Source organism: Corvus moneduloides, chromosome 3 (genome assembly GCF_009650955.1).
Source record: "Corvus moneduloides isolate bCorMon1 chromosome 3, bCorMon1.pri, whole genome shotgun sequence".
NCBI classification, from domain to species: Eukaryota; Metazoa; Chordata; class Aves; order Passeriformes; family Corvidae; genus Corvus; species Corvus moneduloides.
In genome coordinates, this window is record NC_045478.1 from 58,666,862 (window position 1) to 58,687,425 (window position 20,564).

General features: G+C 38.8%; 1 protein-coding gene across 7 annotated transcripts in view; it reads right to left on the bottom strand.

The window, feature by feature from the left end:
- Positions 1–4,640: 4,640 nt before the first annotated feature.
- The window catches only part of STX7 (syntaxin 7), a 31,999-nt gene continuing 16,075 nt past the window's right edge, over positions 4,641–20,564 (bottom strand). For all 7 annotated transcript variants that reach the window (XM_032101738.1, XM_032101743.1, XM_032101742.1 and 4 more), the window contains 8 exons: positions 15,970–16,039; positions 14,340–14,430; positions 12,527–12,664; positions 11,826–11,878; positions 11,063–11,153; positions 9,678–9,750; positions 8,622–8,704; positions 4,641–6,040 (listed from right to left, as the gene is read on the bottom strand). In XM_032101738.1, coding sequence (XP_031957629.1) covers positions 5,948–6,040; positions 8,622–8,704; positions 9,678–9,750; positions 11,063–11,153; positions 11,826–11,878; positions 12,527–12,664; positions 14,340–14,430; positions 15,970–16,039 — 692 coding nt within the window. In that variant the 3' untranslated portion in view covers positions 4,641–5,947. The remainder of the gene's footprint in view (positions 6,041–8,621; positions 8,705–9,677; positions 9,751–11,062; positions 11,154–11,825; positions 11,879–12,526; positions 12,665–14,339; positions 14,431–15,969; positions 16,040–20,564) is intronic.

Sequence of the window (20,564 nt, forward strand, 5' to 3'; positions counted from 1 at the left end):
TTACAGTAGATGAAGGATAGTGGCTCACTACTGCAGAGAGCTCCCCTTCCCCTAGAGCTTCACGGCTTGCTTGGGAATTTAGAGGATAGCTTGTAAACTAACAGAAACAATACAAATCAGGGACAAAGGGTCTACTTTGTTTCTCTATTTATAGTCCTCACTATTTTAAATAATGGTTTGCTGAAGACATCAAAACTGTGGCCAATACAGGATAAGAAAGCCTCAACTTGTTTCTTTCACCTTACAAAGACAGTTCAAATCTACTTTTTAATAAGCATTTCTAATCCCCCCCAAACTCCTTCAGCCTAATTCTCCCTGACAACACAGTGGCTAGTCTCCAAGATCATATTTATTCTTTATCTGGTTGAAGAAAAGCTGTTGGAGAACAGCATATCAGACAATCAGGCATCTTCAGTAATACTGTGGCAGAGAAGTTTTAGAAGACCACAAGATACGAAGGTCTAATTCTTCTCTTGTGCTGGGCTCTGTGGACCCAATTTTGGGCTTTCAGTTTCCTCTGCATTGAGAACATCTGGGTGTATGAGAGGGGTGTGGGGGTGGGTGGGATAGGGAGCAAACATGGTGCAGGGAGTATATTTATCTACCTTCTTGTACCAGTTTGGCACTTCTCCACAAGTTGCTGGCTGATAGTCTCCTTCAGAGCAGAAAAGATCCTCTCCTTGCCCCTGCTTACCTCCTTTAGATAAAGGTCCATCCCACAGGATGTGGACGTAATAGCCCAGCCCACAGGACTTGGGAGCAGCTGAAACTGTTGCTGAGGAATTCCCTGTGGGTCTTGGAGTCCTTCCTCCTAAGCTTCAAACTTGGCAGCTACAGTGAGCTCCAGCAGGTTTTATGAGTAAAGGTGGGAAGGAAGATTATCATTTATACTGCCTGGATTAGGCAGTGTGCCTACTCCTTACCACCCTTATTAACTCTTCAGGCTTCAATCTGTACTGCCAAGGACCAAACATTTTCTGCGTGAACATTAAATAAAGGAAAAACACAGTTACAAGTCACTCCAGAATGAATCTTGAAGGGGGAAGCAAGGGTGAACAGTGCTGCTAGTGACTTCCAATTTTTTGTGTTTATTTTTACTTTGCCCCTTTTACTTTTTTTAAAAATATGTAAGACATATTTTAAAATGTGACAGTAATAAAAGAAAAAGCTTCAAACTGATTAGTTTTCTTGTGCTAACAAGCATTTTAATCTAGGTTATTTTTGTCTTAAATCAGAAAAATATTAGCAGTAGCAAAGAAGCATTGTGTTCATATACATAGATATGACTATTAAAGAGTAGACACTTATACTGAATATTTCTTCTTTAGAATATTCTTGCAAATACAGAATCATAGAATAGTCTGGATTGGAAGGACCCTTTAAAAGTTACCTAGTCCACCCTCCCGAAAAGGGCAATGACATCTTCTACTAGATGAGGTTACTCAGAACCCAGTTCAGCCTAGTCTTGAATATTTCCAGGGCTGGAATATCCACCACCTTTCTGGGCAACCTATGCCAGCATTTCACCACCCTTGTAAATAATTTCTTTGTTATATCTAATCTAAACCTACCCAGTTTCAGTTTAAAACCATTCCCCCTTGTTCTATCACTACACACCCTTGCAAAAAGTCCCTCTCCAGTTCTCTTGGAGGACTTCTTCAAGTAGGAGAAGACCACAATGTAGGCTCGCTGGAATCTTCTCTTCTCCAGGCTGAACAAACTCAACCTTCTCAGACCTTAGAAAAGAGGTGCTACAGCCCTGGGATCATTTTGTTGCCCTCCTCTGTCCCCACACCATACCCACAAGTGTGGTGCATTCGCTTACCCTGAGTACCTCTTTGATATTTGAAATAGAGATACTTGGGATAGGAGCAAACCAAATCACTGCAGCTGTGTTCAAGACTAGACATTCAATACAGCCAATGGGAACAGTTGGGAATGGGTTGTATTAAGTAGCAAATTACAGCACCATTTGTTGCTCTCTGCCTTTAAAAAATGAACATTTTGCTACCTTTTCTGGTTATTCCTGGGTTTGTGGAGTTCTTTAGTATTATACAAGCACATGATTCCCTTTATCACAGAAGGATATCGTATATCAGGAAACACAAATTAAGTAAATGCTTTGTTATCTACACTCTTAAGCTACAGAAACCTCTGTAGCATCAGGGGCACCATCAGAGACCCCTACAAGGACAAAGATGCCTGGAAGCTGATTGCTTTCAGATATTTATTCTTGCAGCCCTTATATTGCAATAGCATCTAGAATGGCTCTGCAGGTGGGCACCTCATCAGAGGATAATTAGTCCTCCTTCCTCAACAGCTTTGGGTGAGAGCTCTGGACTTAATTGCAAACTGAAAGGGAAAGCTGCGTGGTACCCACTTAAGCACTGCAGGTCCAGTAAGAAACAGAAAGTCATCAACTATTGATATCCAGCAGCAAGGAGATCTCTGCACTTTCTTCTCTCACTGATGCTCTTGAAATCATCAAATAGGTTCAATCAGAACTAAGCAAAAGCAAAGCAAGTAATTTCTTTCAAATGTGATGCCCCACAACAGAGTCCTCAAAACTTCCCAAAACAGTGATCAACTACGTCATTCTCTCCCCTCCCCCCACCTTTAGACCCCTACTCCATCTCTTTTTTATGGTTTCAAACTACTGATATTCAAAATCCAGCCCACACCTCTGACACCAAACGTATTTGCTGACGATACACACACAGTGTGCAGGTGGGTGACTTAAGAAGGCTCCTAGGTATGAAGTTAGCTTGGGGATATTGCACACCCTGCTGATTACCAGAACAATTTCCAAGGGGGGAGGTGCAGGGGGGAAAAAAAAAGAAAAACCTCTTAAAAGCTGTGTGCCCCTGTGATTCTCAGCTCTTTGAAAAAGTAAGAAAGAACAGAAAAGTACCCCTGGTGTGTGGTTAAGATAACTACAAAGGAACTATTCTTAGCAGGTTCCTTCAGTAAAATGAAGGGTGCTTTGATTGCATTTTTTGGCCTTGCTAATCTGGCAGATATTGATGGATAATTCAGAACAGCCAAAATCTTTGATCTAAAAACATTGACTCATACATGTTACACGCAGATGTTTTATTGGGTTCTTAATAGATATCAAAGTTTCCTTTAAATACCTGGAAGTTGCATTTCAAACATTTAAGAGTGTATGCATGTAGGGGAGAGAAATGATAGAGAGAAGCTCCATTAAGAGCAGCTTAGAAAGGAGTATTTATGCCCCCCAACATGGACACTCTAAATACAACCCCTCCCAGAACTTTGTTTCTGCCTAATCAAGTCTGAAAATTAAGAGAACCAAGATCCTTAATGAGGTATTAGGACCTTGCAGGCTGGTCTCTCCACCACGTACAGGAGCTTGTGTGCAAACACTCCACCAGCCCCTGCCTCACAGACAGGGCAGCAGCAGCAGCAGGAGCCACCACGCCTGCCAGAACCATCCCTGTCACTTCTGAGAGCTGGCCCTTCATCTCGTCCAGAGGTAGAGGGCTCCAGTGTCCCACCTCCACTGGGATTCAAGGAAGAATTCTTTCATCTGAGGCACCCCCACACCACAAGCAGGGCTTTATCTGAATAAATCACAAGCGAAAGCAAGCAAGGCACCCACAGAGACTCTCAGCAGCACTCTTCTCCCTCAGAGTGCCCCAACCACTAAGACCAGAGAGCAGCTGAACAGGCACATGACTCCAAAAATAAAGAGACAATTCCATGTGGGAAATAAAGACATGCACACAAATCAGACACAGAAGAGCAGAGGCCGCAGGTTGCAGCAGGGGTTTGGGAAATGCAATGCTGTGAAACTTGCAGAATTTCTGAGTCATTTGGTGTTGTTGCCCCAGCCTGATTCTCACCAGCTCCTGACAGTTGAAGCTTTTATGTACTGGCTATCCCACCTTGCAGCAGTTTTCTTAAAGAAAAAAAACCTCAGCAAAGAGGGTTTCATCCCTTTATAAGGTAAACAATCAGTAAATACAATATCTCTTTCCAAAACCAAAATTCTTCGAGGTGGTAAGCATTTTAATAGAGAACCTTCCTAGTAGAAAACCACACAAGCAGACAAATGCAATGTAACAAGTATGAAGCATAGAGAGAATTTCTGATCTGTCAGGAGTCAGAGCTGAAGATCTGCTGCCAAAGAGCTCTTTTCCTTTCTCAGCATGTCAATGGAATCAGTCACTGACAGAGGCAGGTATGACATATTGCAACAGAGAAGAGAGTCTCCTGGGCAAATAGGATCAGGTCGCTCCTCTGTGCCTGTTTGCAGTAGTGCAAAGAGCTTGTTAAACGTTAAAGCCAGGACATTTCCCAATCAGTTTTAGACAGTTCACTGGTAAGAAAGCTACCCAGCCAAACTGCTGACTGCTATTCTAGTTTAGACTAGTGTAGTCTGAAAACAAAAAACCGAAGGCATTAGCATCACTAGCTGGGAATGCAAGATCCAGGAGCATTTTCATTAAACATGTGAAGTACAGTACAGGAAGAGAGGTTCCCCATGGCGGCCTCACCAGCTGAGCTAAAATTCTCTGGAGTTGTTCAAAGAAGTTTCAGTCATTCACATAAAGGCAAAGACAAGAGCTGTGCTTTTAAAGATGGATTCTGAAAAAAAAGCAACTACTAGAAAAGTGTACTCTTTAAAAGACCTTTATTTTGGTTGCATGGTTACAATTCATTTATGCTTACAGTTAGATTGTTCCCAAATAATATTTCATAGCTCACCATGTACACAGTGCATTCTCTATCAGTCTGGTGTGGAAGAACTTTATAAAATACAGATTAAGTGACTTTTCCATCTGTAAAATTTTCAGATTAGTTCATCAAGATTAAGTAAAAAGGCAAATAATTAATTGGCAAAAAAGTGTTTTTACATTTTTAATATATTAGTACAAAATGGCACAAAAGGAAAAAAGTTCATTTTAAAGGCTATAAGCATCAAACTTTTTAAACACTTTCAGTCAGTTCGACCGATTTTAACTTAATTTCAAATACCAGTGTTGAACTTGGAATTGAACTTGTAATCTTTTCTTAAGCTGTGTGAAGGACATCACATACAACTTTGGACCTGTTCATGGAAACTCAATCACAACAGTTTCAGAACAGTGACATTCAAGTGCAGCTAGAAGATTGGGAATTTCTGTTCTTCCCAGTAAGTCGAAGAAGTCACAGACTAGAGCATATTTTCATCTAGCCAAACCCACTCATGCGCACTTCAGATGCAAAGATACCAGATGTGTGCAATAAAACACAGTATTTCTTAATGCAAGAACTGGAACAAAAAATCCACATAATTACATCATTCACCCTACATACCTTTGCAGGAGGCTTCCAGACATAACCATACTCGATTGCCAGATACAGAGAAAAATGGAGCATCTAAAAGATTTCAAGCAAACTGAAGGCTTAATTCACAGGCTTCAGGTATAAAAGAGAGATCACACCAACTTCAGCAACCTACATTTTAATTTTGAACCACCCATATCAAATGGGTCGCTGAATGTGACGGAAGGGAAAGAGAGAAGAAATACATTTCTAACTTAAATTCTGAGATGTGAACTTGTTGCCTCAAGCAACAATTCAGGAGTTTGTTTTGGCAGCAACATTTAGCAATATCCCAAAAGATAATTACTCACCCTGTCAACAAAAATTATCATCACTTTGATTAGCCCCCTAAACCTTAAGATGTTTTAAGTTAACAGAACAGTTTATGACCTTGACTGTTTATTTCTGGTAAGACAGCACTCACATTCGAGAGGGCAGGCAGTTATACTGATGGCAGTACTGAGAACATTATTTCTCAGGTTAAAACAAAAAGTCTTATAAAAAAAGTGTGATGAAGTACAGAACCACTATTTTACTCAGCTTCACAATGACCAAACCATGACTAGGAATTTCCTTTCCTAATTTAAATACAAAGTACAAAGCTTTCTCCAGAGACTTATCTTGAAGATAACCATATGATGATTCCAATAAGCAATGCTCCAACAGCAAGTATAATAATGAGTATGCACATCTTCTTTCGGGATTTTTGCTGCCAACAGAGAAAAAAACAAGTTGATCGAAAACTGTGCAACATCAGAACATCAGAAAACTATTCAGATGCTTTTCTGGTCCTACTGCTTGTGCAATCTAACTAAATTGTGTCCTTACATATAAAGATGTTCAAGTCACATAAAGATGTTCAAGGAAAAAAGAAAAGCAAAGTCATCTACATTACTTTATGGCTATATTATTCAACACAATGATTTCAGTGGTATTTTCTGGTACACGTGATAAATTAATGAAAGAAAACACAGTAGTGTAATGAATGGATGTAATTAGAACTCTGGGGGAAGTAACATGAGAGTACAGATGACAACACAGAGAGGAAAATGGACAATCAGTTGCACAACAGAGGAGGTAGAAATGGTCTGCTAGAAAGACTATTAATGTGTATACAGAAGGCAACAATAGATTATAATTTTAGACTGCTGTGTATCCATTCACAGTTATTTTAAAGGTCTTTTTGGCAAGTTTCTTAGGTACAACTTACTCTTAAAGAAAAAGAACCACCACCAACAAAAAAAACCAAACCCAAGAGGCATGACTAGAGACCCACTTATATAGATGTCACTACAATAAAATCCAAATCATGAAATCATGAGCATGTTGAGAGCATTCACATTTCCTATACAGGTCTGTAACTTGAGATACCAAAGCACTCAAGACCAGAGGCAGTCTGTCATCCTTTATCTGAAAGATATGGAATCTGAAGGTTTTCTTCACAGGATGAAAGAAAATTACCAATGGTTTTCTTGGGCTCTTGCTGATAGCCAAGGAATAACAACACTCAGATACTGGGATTCTAGGCCACAGCACCAGAAGTAAAGCCAGGCTGTGCTGTACTTGGCAAAAATTCTTCTGCCTGGGTGGTTTTGATGTTTTGGGCTTTTTTAATTTTCCCCTCTGAAGAGCAGCATCTGTGTCAGCTCTTCTTTGAAGCTGTCAATTCTCTTGACACTCAGACCACCAAATTTCTTAAAAATTCTCTTCTAGTTTTATTGTCTCATTACCACTTCTCCCACCATCAGGCTAAGATTTCTTCATTTCATTGTTTTACTTGCTAGAACTCAATCTGTTTGCTGGAGTATCTTCCTCCTGTGGCCATTCTCTCCTCACACTCACAATCTCTTCCTTCTGCATCCTGCTGCCCCCCTCTTACCAGAAATGCATTGAAGTCAAACATTTTCCCTGTAATACTACTTAAGCAAGGCATGAAAAACTTACTTCCACATACAATTGATCATCATTTCTACAACTGCTGAAGCAGCCTGGCTTTGCTCAAACTGCTCTGCTGTGTGAATGCACTCCACATGGCAGATGAGTGATGCAGAGTTCACCCAACCACAATCAGGAGCTGTGAGGATATCCACAGCCTCATCGCCCCCAGCACACCTTGGCCTCTAACACTTTCTTGAGGGGGTCAGGCCAGATGTAATAGTTTCTGAAATTTTTCAGCACCTTGGAACAAGTATGAGTTTTCAAACAAAAGAGAGTTCAAACCCAAAGCAAACTACACAGTCCTTTCAGCCAAACACAGGGCAACCCTGCAGTGTTTGGTCTCTCCTGCAAGACCCACTGAACAGAAGCTTGTCAAGTCTCCTTAACCTTCCTTTGAGATCAGAAGATCCTTTCCTCAAAATACAACATGAAGTTTTAATTTTAAATTTTAACCAGAAAACTAATACCTTACACTGAAAATTTTGGCTGCTACTATTTTTTTTCCTGAACTTTTAAAGTATCAAAATAGGAGCCATCAACCATACTTAATGCGCCAATTAGTCCCACTGAGAATACAGTTCAAGGATGCACCCTCTCCCACACTTCTGGAATCAGCAGGCAGTCTTTCAGACATTCTGTCACTCATTTACTGTCCTAGCTACTACTAACACACATAAGAGGATTTAAAAAAAAAAGTCTAAGGACTAACTCTAACTCAAAGGGGAAGATTAATTACTAATAAGATTATTTCTAATAAGTTCCAAAAATGTTATAAAGAAGTGGCATTGAAAGGTATTTAAAAGGCTTTTCAAAAAAGTTTGACAGTTTGCAAGATGTTTTCAGCATCACAGTAGCAAATAACAAAAGTGGGATATATACAGCTTTGGGAAGATTTTAGACAGCAAAAATTGGTGCTAACTGGCCACATCTTCAGAAGACTTTCCTGCCTATCTTCCCTACTCCTCCAGTGATCTCCAGAGGCGTGCTCTTCCATACACAGGAACCTTTAACTTCTTGAATTATAAAAGGATGAGTCTGTTTGTGTAAGGTTTTTTTGTTGGTTTGAGGATTTTTGCTCATTTGTTTTTTTTAAGTAAAGCTGTAACTCCAGGTGGTCTCATAGAATCTCAGAAGGCTCTGAAACTGTGTGGCTGGAAACAGCCTCACAGGAAACCCAAAGCTTTAAGAAGTCACTGACTTTTGTTTTATAGTGACCTAGAAATACCACTGTAGTCTAACATAAACCTTGAACTCTTCAAGCCTTGAGGAACTTGCTAGGCAAAATCTGAACTGCAGAAGAAGGTGTAAGTCAGGACTACTGCAGCAGGACAGCTTCACACAGCTGGCATTACCTGGTAGTTCGCTGCTCTTGACAGCTGCTGGTTTGCTTGCTGCACATGTACATCTGCATTTTCCACATTGGCTTCTATGCTGTCTTTGTTTTGAAAGGAAAGATTTCAAATTTTGATTAGTCATAGTCCAGACAAAGGTTTGGGATGCTGAAATATACTTGAGAGCATACATAACAGCTGCCCCCAAATGCTGGTGTCTTCATAAGTATTCATTAATGTACCTTGTATTATGAAAGCTTGGCCCATCCTACACTTATGCCTGAGTTCGTTTCAGAACTGCCCAGGCAATGACTGGCTGAATTCATGTCAGGTTATAGCTGCCCTGTTCTACATGCAGGGCTAAAACTTAGATATCAACCAGGATAAAAATTGTCAGTACTTCTACCTTTTCTTTTTTTTCACCTTTTTAAATTACCTTTTACTTGTCCTCCAACTTGCTACTGACTACTCTCTGCTCAGATTAAAAGAAGTCCTAAGGTTTATGAAACAGAGGCAACAGACCAAACAACACTCTGAGAGGCATGAATCTAGTTTGGTGTTCTACCATATTGACCCGGATTTTATTTTTTTCAGTGGAAAACCTTGACTGATTACAGGCCAAGGTGATAAAAAAAGCCCTGAAAATATATGCTGGACATAGACAACAACATCACTTAGCAGCTGATTCAGAAAACGGATTCTCCAATCACATTTTGTTAAAACAATAAACCTGTTTGCATGAAAGGCAAAATATGTATCTCTGCTGAATCTGCATACTTAGATCCATTAGCAAGTATGGTAAAATGCCCCACATAAACTCCAATTTCATGTACAAATAGTTCAAAAAACTACCTTAAAGACATTTTATACACGTTTTAAACTAGATTTTAAGCACACTTTCTTACTGTATTCCCAGTCATCTCAGCCAGTCTACCCATTATTATTAGGTTGCACCTGATTTGCTTTAGCATTGATAGTGTCATTAGAGGAATTTTTCCAGCAAAAGGAAGTTCTATATTGCAGCTGTCCAGAAAAACTGAATAAAAAAATTTCAGGTAATATTTGAATTGGACTTACCTATCACATCACCTTGTTCATGAATCATCATTCCCAGATCTTTGAAAATTTCGTTGATGTCCATAATATCAGCCTGCAAAAACCCAATCAAATTATTAATGGACATCACACATTTTAGTACCAATGTGCATTTAGATATAAATACTGTTTCTTGTCCTCCAGGGTATGCACCCATGACTCTTTATACTACAGGATAAAAAAAACACCCTTAATGTACTTAATTTGAAGGTTTTTCTGGTACTTTGAGATCAAGTATATCATAAGCAAGCTATCTATCAAACCAAATGATGATCATGTCCAGAGAGTATACTTCAAAACACATCACAAACAGAACCTCTCATTGCAGAGGGCTTGTCTACACACACACTTGTATTATTACTTTAACTGCAGGGAAAAGCCCATGCCAACATTTCTCAAAAGCTAGACATTTAAACAAAATTAATAAAAGCATTTACAGGAAGTATATTGCATTAGTTTTAGTACACCTATTTTAAACACAACAATTTTCCTAAGCACCACAGTTTACAGAAATTACCTCTATAATATGGTCGGGGTTCTGCACCTATATTATCCTACTACCACCTGGTTATGTTGAAGTGATAGATGCCACATTAGCAACTGTGGATATGATCTCTTAACTAATGACTGATACATGCTTACTTCAATTCACTGTAAGAAAGTATGGGTGGCAAGGGAGAGATTTTTGAAAAAAATTATACATAGAATGGATTTTGTCACATGCATCAGGAAGACTTCCCAACAAACCCCAGTTCCAGCAGCTTTCGTATTGGTGGTAGAGATGTGGATTACAGATTGGCTGGAAAAATTAATTTTGTCTTCACAGAAGTCTCTTATGTCAGTACTTCATCACACATGGCAATTTTTCATGTTGCTTATATCTTGTTTTTAAAAGTTTTTAAGAAGCCCTTATTTAGAAAAGTTCCAATGAAACAGAGTATCTCTGCATTTCCAGAAATGTTAAAAAAATTCCACTTAAAAATGAACATGTTGAAGAATATATTGGGAAGACATGTGAGGAGAGGTATAATATTGCTACATTTATACTCACTGTTTAAAATGTTTCTGTAATATGACCATATTGGAAAAAAATCATATGTACTTTTTCTTGCAATCACATGAGCATTCTATTATTCCATAGCTGAAGTTAAAGAAAGTATACCAAAATATGGCTTTCATACAGTAGATTTCAAATGTACATTTCACATCTAAAGACAGTATTTGCAGTTTTGAAGGGAAAAACCACACCCACAGACAAACCCAAACACCTTAAGATTCATGTCTGCAATTAATGCTCATGCTCCTTTAAAATGCTATTTCTTTGGAACATTAAAAGCATATTCTGCTGTAAAACCACTTGTACTTACTTCAAGCTGCCTAATGGAAGATTCCCTCTCCTCAATAAGACGGAGGTCATCTTCTGTAATTTCTTCATCTTGCACTTGTGCTTGCGGTTGACTATCAGACAAAAAAACAAAACCAAAACCAAAACCCATGCAGAATTGAACAAACACAATGAGAAATTATTCAGAAGGATAAAACCACAGTTAAGTACATAGCACATTTTACATTACGAGTTAATAAAATGTGTGTTTTCACCCTTGCCTATCCCTGGCTAACACAGATGGTATAACCATCACAGCTTTCGTGTAGCAGAGCTGCTGAAGCACTGCTGCACAGATCAGGTGGCTGACTGGAAATTCTAAGTACGAATACAAAGTCAAAGTTCCTTCTGAATTATAAACTGCAGAGTTTACATCTATCTGAGTAACAAAAAAGAATCTGAGACTGAGAAACAGTTCTTGGAGAGTATGCAAGCAATGGGAGCTCCCAGTAAACACTGGGATCCCCTCATCATAACAGTTTTACTTCATTCAAGCTGGACTCTTCATCCCTAAGTTTGGGTCTCAGAAAACCCAAATGCAGCTTAGGACAGCTTAAGAAGATGCTTGCAGCTGAAGCATCAGGACAAAAGCAGGGGCATTGTGTGAACTGCTTCTTTTTATTCCCATCTATGCCATCAAAGTATCTTCTCTATGCTAAAAACCAAAAAGTCATGGGCATCTTGCTTCCCTGCAGGCTGTTTATTATTCTGAGCTATGTTAAAGCCTATTAAGTAATTCGACCTACCTGTCCCAAGAGACAAGTGTTCCTTCTTTGTAGTTATCTTCTGGAGCCCCACCCTACATGATCAGTGTTTAAAAAACACAAATTAAACATTATAGCCCTGAAAAGGGCACTGTCAGCATTTCTATAAGGAGTCAATACTAGAAAGTTTATACTAAGTCAAACTGAAACATGATTTAACACATTCTCATCCTGATTTTGCTTTATGCACGCATAAGACTGAAATATAAGCAGAAGCATTCAGCTCAGTAAACTCCCTGCTACAATTTACAAGTACAGCAATGTGTATTTGGCACAGAGTGAAAAGGCAAAATTGATATACTGACAAGGAAAAGCTCAACATCTGAAGCTACTCAGCACTTCTCCACCTTAATACTCCATTGAAAGCTGTCAAGTCATTCTTCCCCATAGGAAAAAACCTATTGATATCAAAAGGTAGAGCATTTCCAAATCTACTAGAAGTTGCTTTTGCAAGATTACAGTATGAACACAGGGGCAGTTCATGACTTTGTGTGACAAAGACAAGGAAAAAGTAACAGTTCTCCAGGGAGGTTATTACAACTTAATGCAGCCTTTACTATAAAATCATATAGCACATGTTCTGCAGCATTTAGAGTCAGCTATAGCACTGTGGAAGCAAATTTGACATTGAACACCACTAACACCAAAGTAAAGAACATATTGGCACGTTTTCTGATACTTACAGACACCCTTGAGCTGGCTCTTACTCTGGCTACAAAGTCTTTTTCCTTCTCAGCAGCTTGCCTTTGGAGTCTTTGGAAATTAGTTAGTGCTGTGGTGAACTCCCCCACAAGACGGTCTTTCTGTATTTTTCTTTGACGCTATAGGAGAAAAAGTTTTACCAAGTCAACTGAGCTCATGCTTTTCAAGGCTTTACTATTTCCAGTCTGCTAAATACCAAGGCATATATATTCTTTCTTCTAAATTGGTGTAAGGGAAGGCTGTCAACAAAACCATTTGCAATTCCATGGACAAACCTTCTTTCCTTCTGGGATCACATAACCACACAAATTACGGCATTTAAAGAGGAAATCAATGTATTTATTTTCATTTAACCGCTGGAAATCAAAAATGAGCAGGGATAAGAAAGATTCTACCCTCCTTATTATCTGCTGATTGTAAAATCTACTGCTTTGGTGTGAAATATTTTGACACTGAATGCTAAAATATGCAGAGGTGACTGAATGGAGAGGAAGGGTGCAGAAAAGAATGAACAGGGCACTTCATATGTATTTTACATAAAATTGAAAATACATCTTGAACTGAATCCAGAAGTGCGTTCACATACCCCTTGAAGTGCTTTAGAACAGGTCCAGAAATACTTGTTCTAACCTTTCAGGTTTTTTTTGTTTTGGTTTGGGTTTTTTTTTTGTTTTGTTTTGGTTTTTTTTTTTTTTTTTAAGATGTAGTAAAGGGAAGAGGAATATTGGGCACTCAGGAGACCCTCTACCATATTTCCATATTTTCTTCAATATATACATACATCAACCCTTACAAATTTCTGAAAGGTTGTGATTTGCCATTCATTAATCTATTATTTATGCATTTTGTTAAGACATACCTTTGATAAAAGGAGTAAAATTAAACAGTAAAACATTTCACTGTGAACTTTTCAGCTGCAAGATAAGCAAACAGAAAAAGACAAAAAACGAAAGATACTTTGGCTGAACTAGAGGTTATATACCAAGAACAAGTTTTAACATCGCTGTTAGAAGTTTACAGCTTGACAAGATGAGCACACATGGATTATGGCCTGCCATTTGAACTCAGCGTTTCAAGACTATTCATTTCCCCAAAGGCTCCTTGGTAACCAGCCACAGACCAGGCAAGTTATTTAAGTGACAATAACCCAAATCCATGTTTTCTAGGATCCTGTTGTTCTTCCCTTATTTAAGTGACAGATTTTGCTAGGATAAGAAACCACAGGAGGGCAGACAGGAGTGTGCTAATCACAACAGCCACTTCACATGTTTCTGCCTGAAAGATTTTACACAGACCTCAGAAAGAAGCAGTTTCAAGACTGCACAGGTTGTTTTAGTAACAGCTCCTGTCTACTCCTCTTCAGAAACGAAAAGCCTGTGGACAAGACATAGCACATATGCTGATGGGAGTGATGCAGAACAGACATACTGTGCATAATCAGATTATTCAGACAGTGAATAAACAGCATTTTGGCACACAATTCCAGAGTCAGACGCAGCATCCCTGCCATGGATTATGAAGTGTCCAGCTACCTAAAGTAGCAGAAAGGCACAGCATACTGCCTTGATTCCCACTACTCCAGTCGCACTACCTCATTCCTGATACATAAAAACAACTTTGGGACAAGTCTGAACAGCAACAAAATATTCTTATGTTTTAAGTATCCCTGCATTGCGCAAATGTGTTGACTAACTAAACAGTGCTTTGAAAACAGGAATAAAGAACTGAAGTGACTCAAATACTTTACATGAGCCAACATGATAGTCAAACAAGCCACGCTCTTTGGTTTTATACCTGTTCACTTGTTGCAGGCAAAGATCCAAACTCTTTAATGTATTTGTCAGTTTCTTTGGCAAGTTGGTTGGTGTATTGCTGCTTCTGTTGCCTAAAATCAAATGCAAATTTTCGTTAGAGACCATTAGGTTACTTTGCTGAATTTCACTGATTCTCAAAAAAACACCAGTACTAAAAGCTTCTCTGAAGCACACAAAGCCATCTTTATTCTGTTCTTTGCTGTAAAGGCATGAAATCATGGATTCCAGGCAGGACAGGTGTGGAAGAAGGTGTGTTCCTCAGCGTGACAGCATCATTAATAATTGCTCACTTTTTTCCCTTAGGTTTCTTCTATTTTACTCATGTGCAGCAATACATTTGTAGTCATTATGAATACATGAATATACTTCTGATATTATCACATAGTCCTTCACCAATATTCACTTTTTTTTTCTGAAGCAACTCAAATTCTTTACCTGCTTTGGCATCCTCCCTGCCCAGTCTATATGAAAAGGTTTTATCTGGAATGCTATTATCAAGCCATCAGCATCAATATTTAAAATAATCATATAACTCTTGGAAAGGCCAAATATTCAGACAAGTGAAAAATAGATAAAACCTCAATCAAGCTTACTATATATAAACAAATTATCCCAATAAAGGGTCTGGAACATGTCCTTCACAACAGTTTCTGTGCTATTTAATTGTGAATTTATGCCTAGATCCTGCTGGGTTATCGCATAACTATGTATGTTGGTCTTCACCCATTTCCAGTGCCCAGCAGAATATCCACTGTGGATTGCACCTGGCTAATGTTATGGGCCCTGAACTCAGGCTATTATGAAGCAATTTGGTTCACACAAAATGAAAATCATGACTTTGGTCAAATACACACCTCCTGCTACTATTAAGTGGCCACAGCACAGCACGAAAGACACTGAAAATGCCAGGGTGAGCTCAACATGTTGCTTACATGCATTTGTGATGCTGAGATCAATGTGGTAAAGGAGTTGAATGAAAAAATCATACCGGTTCATTAGACCATGCAGAGAAGTGGAGAGCAGCTGCTTTCTCTGCTAGAGGCATATTAGTGAAAGTCCACCTTTAGGTGACTGAACTCCAGCAGAGCATCTGCCTTGGAGTCTGATTTCACTTCTGTTATGTTACTATTTTTTGGTACATAGTTATTCTATAATGTCATCCCTTACTATAGCTTTCATCACTAAAAATGACATTCTCCTTCCTCTCCCAGTACCCCACCTCATAAAAAACACACCCCAATATATTCATTGTGAATATATTGTGACACTTACACAGACAGATTGGAAGCATTGACTGGAGTGGAGGCATGTAGGTGTACGTTTTTGAGCAGTGATATTGCTTTCTGGTTGTGCCACTTTGCTGACAAATAGCACAGGTTTTATAGATGTACTGATACTGCAGGCAACGTGCACAGGCAAACCAGTCGATTAGAGTTTACAGACTATCCTACTTTCAGAAAGCACATCTCAACATTTAAGTTTCAAATATTTCTCTATATTCACCTTTCTCAGGAAATCAAGCACTCTGCCTAACAAAAATCCACCTCACCACCTACCAGGAGATTGTTTACAATGCAATGAAACGAAGTGTTTTTATGTGAAGTACTCACAGCTGTTGCCTCAACTCAGGCGTGTCCTGTGGTGTTCCAAGCTGATGTAGTATTCTTTGTATTTCAGCAGCTGTTTGTGAAGAGGAAGAAAAATTTAAATGGGGCATAGAAAATTGCTATTTAGTTTTATGCATTTTTGCTTGGCAATTCCAAAGCCATATAAATAAATAAATTGACAGAAACTGATATGCAGGACTTTTTCAACCTACTACAAAGATTCCATTTAAGTCCCAGAACAACTACTGAATGATTTTTGCCATGTCAGAGGCAAAACCTGAGGTTTCTTATGAAGGATGGGAATGTATTCAAATCTTTAGGTAGAAACAGGCAATTTAAAGATTTAAAGAAGTATATTTGTCCTCCCTGTATTTCTGTGGCTCTGCCCAGGCAGAGTGGTGTACCACAGACAGATATTATGTGGGATCCTCATTTCATTAGCTCACTACCTATTTTTTTTTTCAGTAAACACAGTTAAAAATTCAGTAAGTGACAACTTCACATAATGAATTAAAAAAAAAAAAAAAAAAAAGGATTTTTCCATATACTATAGAAGATATCTGAAAGAGATAGAACTTTGGGTAAAAGAAGAAAATAAGCTATGAGTTACATTAACCATTTAGATAAAACTGGAATTCCTTAAAGCAGTTTTAGCAATAATATTAATTCTGATCTTTGCTTCATAACAAGTCTCCAGTGAATGTTGTACATGATACTGGATTATCCACACTACTTTACAAAACATCCCAGTGCTGACAACTGCTACAGCCAATTCTTTCTGTGCACATCTAGGTAATGAAAACATTAAAATGGGGAAGTTATATTTACATACGTAAAAAATCAAATATTTAAGGCAGGTGTTTTTGAGAGAACTGAACGGCATAAACTACTAACAGAATTTCTGTGGGGAATAGCACTGCAAGATGGGTTTCATTCAGGTCGTATTTTAACTGAGCTGAAAACCAGCAAAACGTAAGTGAAGATTTTTGATTTTTGCCTGCAGTCACCACTGGCCACTGAGGACAGCCCTTCCCTGCCTCCTGCCTGCCGGCCAAGGCAGTGTCTGGCTGCCCGCACTTCTCCTGGGCAGCTGCAGCTGCTCACACGCACTGATTAACAGAAGCTTGCGGTAATTAAGCTTCCTTTTTATGGTCAGAGTAAATGTATTGTTTTAACACAAACAAACAAAAAGATAACTGGCTGGTGTTATCTTCAACAACACAGAGCTTTAGTATCTATAAAACCGAACACTAATTATCCTGTATTTGTTCCAAGGCGCTCTCCCTTCTGATTCCAGAGCCGAGGAGCTCAGTTACTCCGCATGTACTTTTAAAAGGAAAGAAAACCAACCAAAGTACCGGTGTGTCCTACCGCCACCTAGAGGTGCATTATTTAACTGCAAGCACAGAAAATGCAGGTTTGCGTTTTCAATAAAGGCACCCTGAAACAAGGCCTATACTTAAAATATTTCCATTCCAAGTTAATTGCATATTTATCCTACTTCTGAAGCTGAACAAAAGTAGATAATTGAGTGAAAATTAAAAGCCACCGCTGCAAAATTGGGCAGATATACAATTCCAGAGGCAGATTTCATGGCAGTTCAGGTCGTGTGATTCAAAAATTTAGCATAAAATTAAAACACGTTTCACCAAAAAGTCTTTAGGTATGCATCAAAATAGCAAAATTCTAATGGGTTTTCAAATCACAAACAGAAAAAATAAAGTAAAGGAAAAAACCCCAAGGACTGAACTGACACCATTTTTTCTGTGCTTCTTGTAATTTAGTATTTTCCTTAACCTTCCACAATAATGGATATTATTGAAAAAATTCAATTAGTGGTTTATATGAAGTAGACTGCATAGAAAAATGAAACACTGCTTATTCAGGTAAGTAAGCAGAAAAAAAAACAGAGCAGAAAAAGTAAATTTTGGCCAATAGTCTTCAGCACTCCTGAAGATGCTTCATAAAAAAGCCAAAAACAAGTTGGTAGGAGCAGTATAACAAAGGAAGTAGAGAAGCTGACCTTCCTGAAATCTTGATTTACGGTATACACCTGCAGGTTGATGAGTTAAATAAATCCAGTCTTTGCACCCCCTCATATTAATATAAACATACTGAAGTGTATACAGACCAAAAAATACATTCTTTATAGTCTTATAACTCTTCTGGTTTGACTTGTTTTTTTACTGATTTCCCACTGTAGCTACTTCTCATTCAAACATTTGATATAATATTATATTTATAATCACAAAGCCACCTAAACTATAGAACTTCAGTCTATAGTCGTATGTTCATGAACAAAACAAAATTTTTAAACAGGCTTAAAGACATTACCTCCAGGATCACAGAAGGAAAGGGTCTTCTTCCCTCACATGTACTCACAGATCTCACAGAATCTGATTAAAAGCAAGAACTAGCTTTGTAACTTCTTAGATCATAAGACAATATCCCTTCCTTCCTTTCCTCAAAGGAAAAGCAGGGTAGCCTTAGTGTCTCCTCCTAAAGGTTAGACTGCAAAAATACCTCTGCTTGCTCCTTCTACTGCTCCATTTGTGAAACAAGCAGAGAGAAGAACCAAGCAGGCATTGAAGAGCAAAACTGCTGGAAACCTGGGATTACTCTTTGGAAAACCGAAGTCCCTAAATTCCCGGTTTCACTGCTGATGGCTGTATTTATAATGGTACTGTCTCCCTCATTTAACCAGCTTTTCAGCCTGTGTAGGGAGTTCAGGCTGGCAGATCACATCTCTGGCCCTCTCAATCCATCAGTAACACTCAAATGTCCCAGAGACCCAAAGGCTTAGGCCTAGCTCACAAAGCCGTAGCTCTGCACTGCAAACATACTGGTAACAGTCAGGAACCAAAGGTCACAGCACAGTTTTGACAGCTTCCTAGGTTACCTCACTCTTTATGGTTTTCCCCTTCCTCAGTTTCCCAATTCTTCAAACATCCCAAGGAGTTCCAAAAGACAGGAGTAATCTAAGCTCCCTGCTCTCCTGGACATTACCAGTCCTGCAACAGAGACTGACTGCATCTTGTGCATGATTTTAATCCATTTTAATGCAAAGTCAGACACTGGCTCACGTGAGCACTTAGGTTCCTTGGGCATACGTACATGGCTGCTGGACTTTGCTCAGGAGCTGCACAAGGGCGCACACCACGTGTGCATGCAGGCATTCTTCACCAAAGTCACCTGGGTATGGCAACAGCCTGCATCAGAGGCTGCAAACTCCTGCAGCCACTTCACACTGCACAGCAGGGTAGATGGGTGCATAGAATGAAAATCAACAGCTTTGTTAGGGCTCACACTATACCTGCAGGAACAGCACCTTGCCAGCTGTGGGCTGGCAATAAAAGAAAGCAAGTCCACTTTGGAAACTGAGCAGAACAGGAAGCTGGGTACATGACACCATGCAAGCAAAAAGCATTTTTTTCCAAGCAACCGCTGTCTTGCTTGCAAAGGGACCTCATTTTTTTCACCTGAAAATTAGGCTTGTCTTAGAAAGAAGCAATACCAAAACATTGAGAAGACTTTTCATGTCTTTGCAGCATTCCTGATCTAGATCTCACAATACACAACTATTAGCTGATAAAAGCTACTCAGCTACTCTAAGGCTGGTCACATGCTCAGAAACAGGTCAGACATGGTTAATGATAAGCCAGAGAAACAATTAAGACCTAACCTGAATTCCTACAGAGAAAATTATTCAAGAGTCAGCTCATGTTTATTTTCACTAAGCCAAACAGTGGTTCCATTTCTAGTCAGTGGAAGCTCTTCCTCTATTTAAGGAGAAAAAAAAAAAAAAAAACCAAAACAAAAAAACCCCCCAAAAAACAAAAAAGGCACAGAAAAAGGAAAGTAGTAGTCTGATATAAAAGATCTCGTTTTCTCTAGAAGAATTACAGAAGTAGAGATAGTTGCAGTGGAAATATTTACATTTTAACATGTTGCTGACTGAACTGTAATACACACAATTTTTTCATAAATAAAACCATATTTCACATACTGGATTACACAACTACCCTTGCTTTAGAGCTGGCTAGCAAAGAAGAAAGTTTCATCTCCTTGCTCCTCATCTTGTATTGTTTTTCAGCCAGCTTTGCAAAGCTGTTTCACTACTACAAGTAAATCCGTGTTGAAATAATTACTGGTTCTGGTCCTTGAAATCAGAACATTTAAAAGATGGGATAGGAAGTTTTAAACTTAAAGACACAAATAAATGAATACAACAAAGACTAAAATGTAAACAACTTCTTGCCTCTAAGATTGTCGGTGCAAACAATCTTAATCCCAAACTGTGAATTAGTAATCGCTGTACAGGCTGCAATACCACAGCATTGCTGCAGTAGAAAAGGTGAAAAAACCCCACCCAAACCCTTCAGTAAAATCCTAATGTTTGAAAGGCAATGCACCAACTAAGAGAATGGAAATGAAAAACAGACTGCAGGTCACCCACATTCTCTGGCAGGGGTGAGAAGCATCCAAACACTGTTATTGATGTTTATCCACAGCATTAGCCAAAGGAAACTGAGGATGGTTCTACTTTGCAATGCTTACCAGTAACTCCAGCTACAGGAGAGAAACTTTCTCAAGTTAGC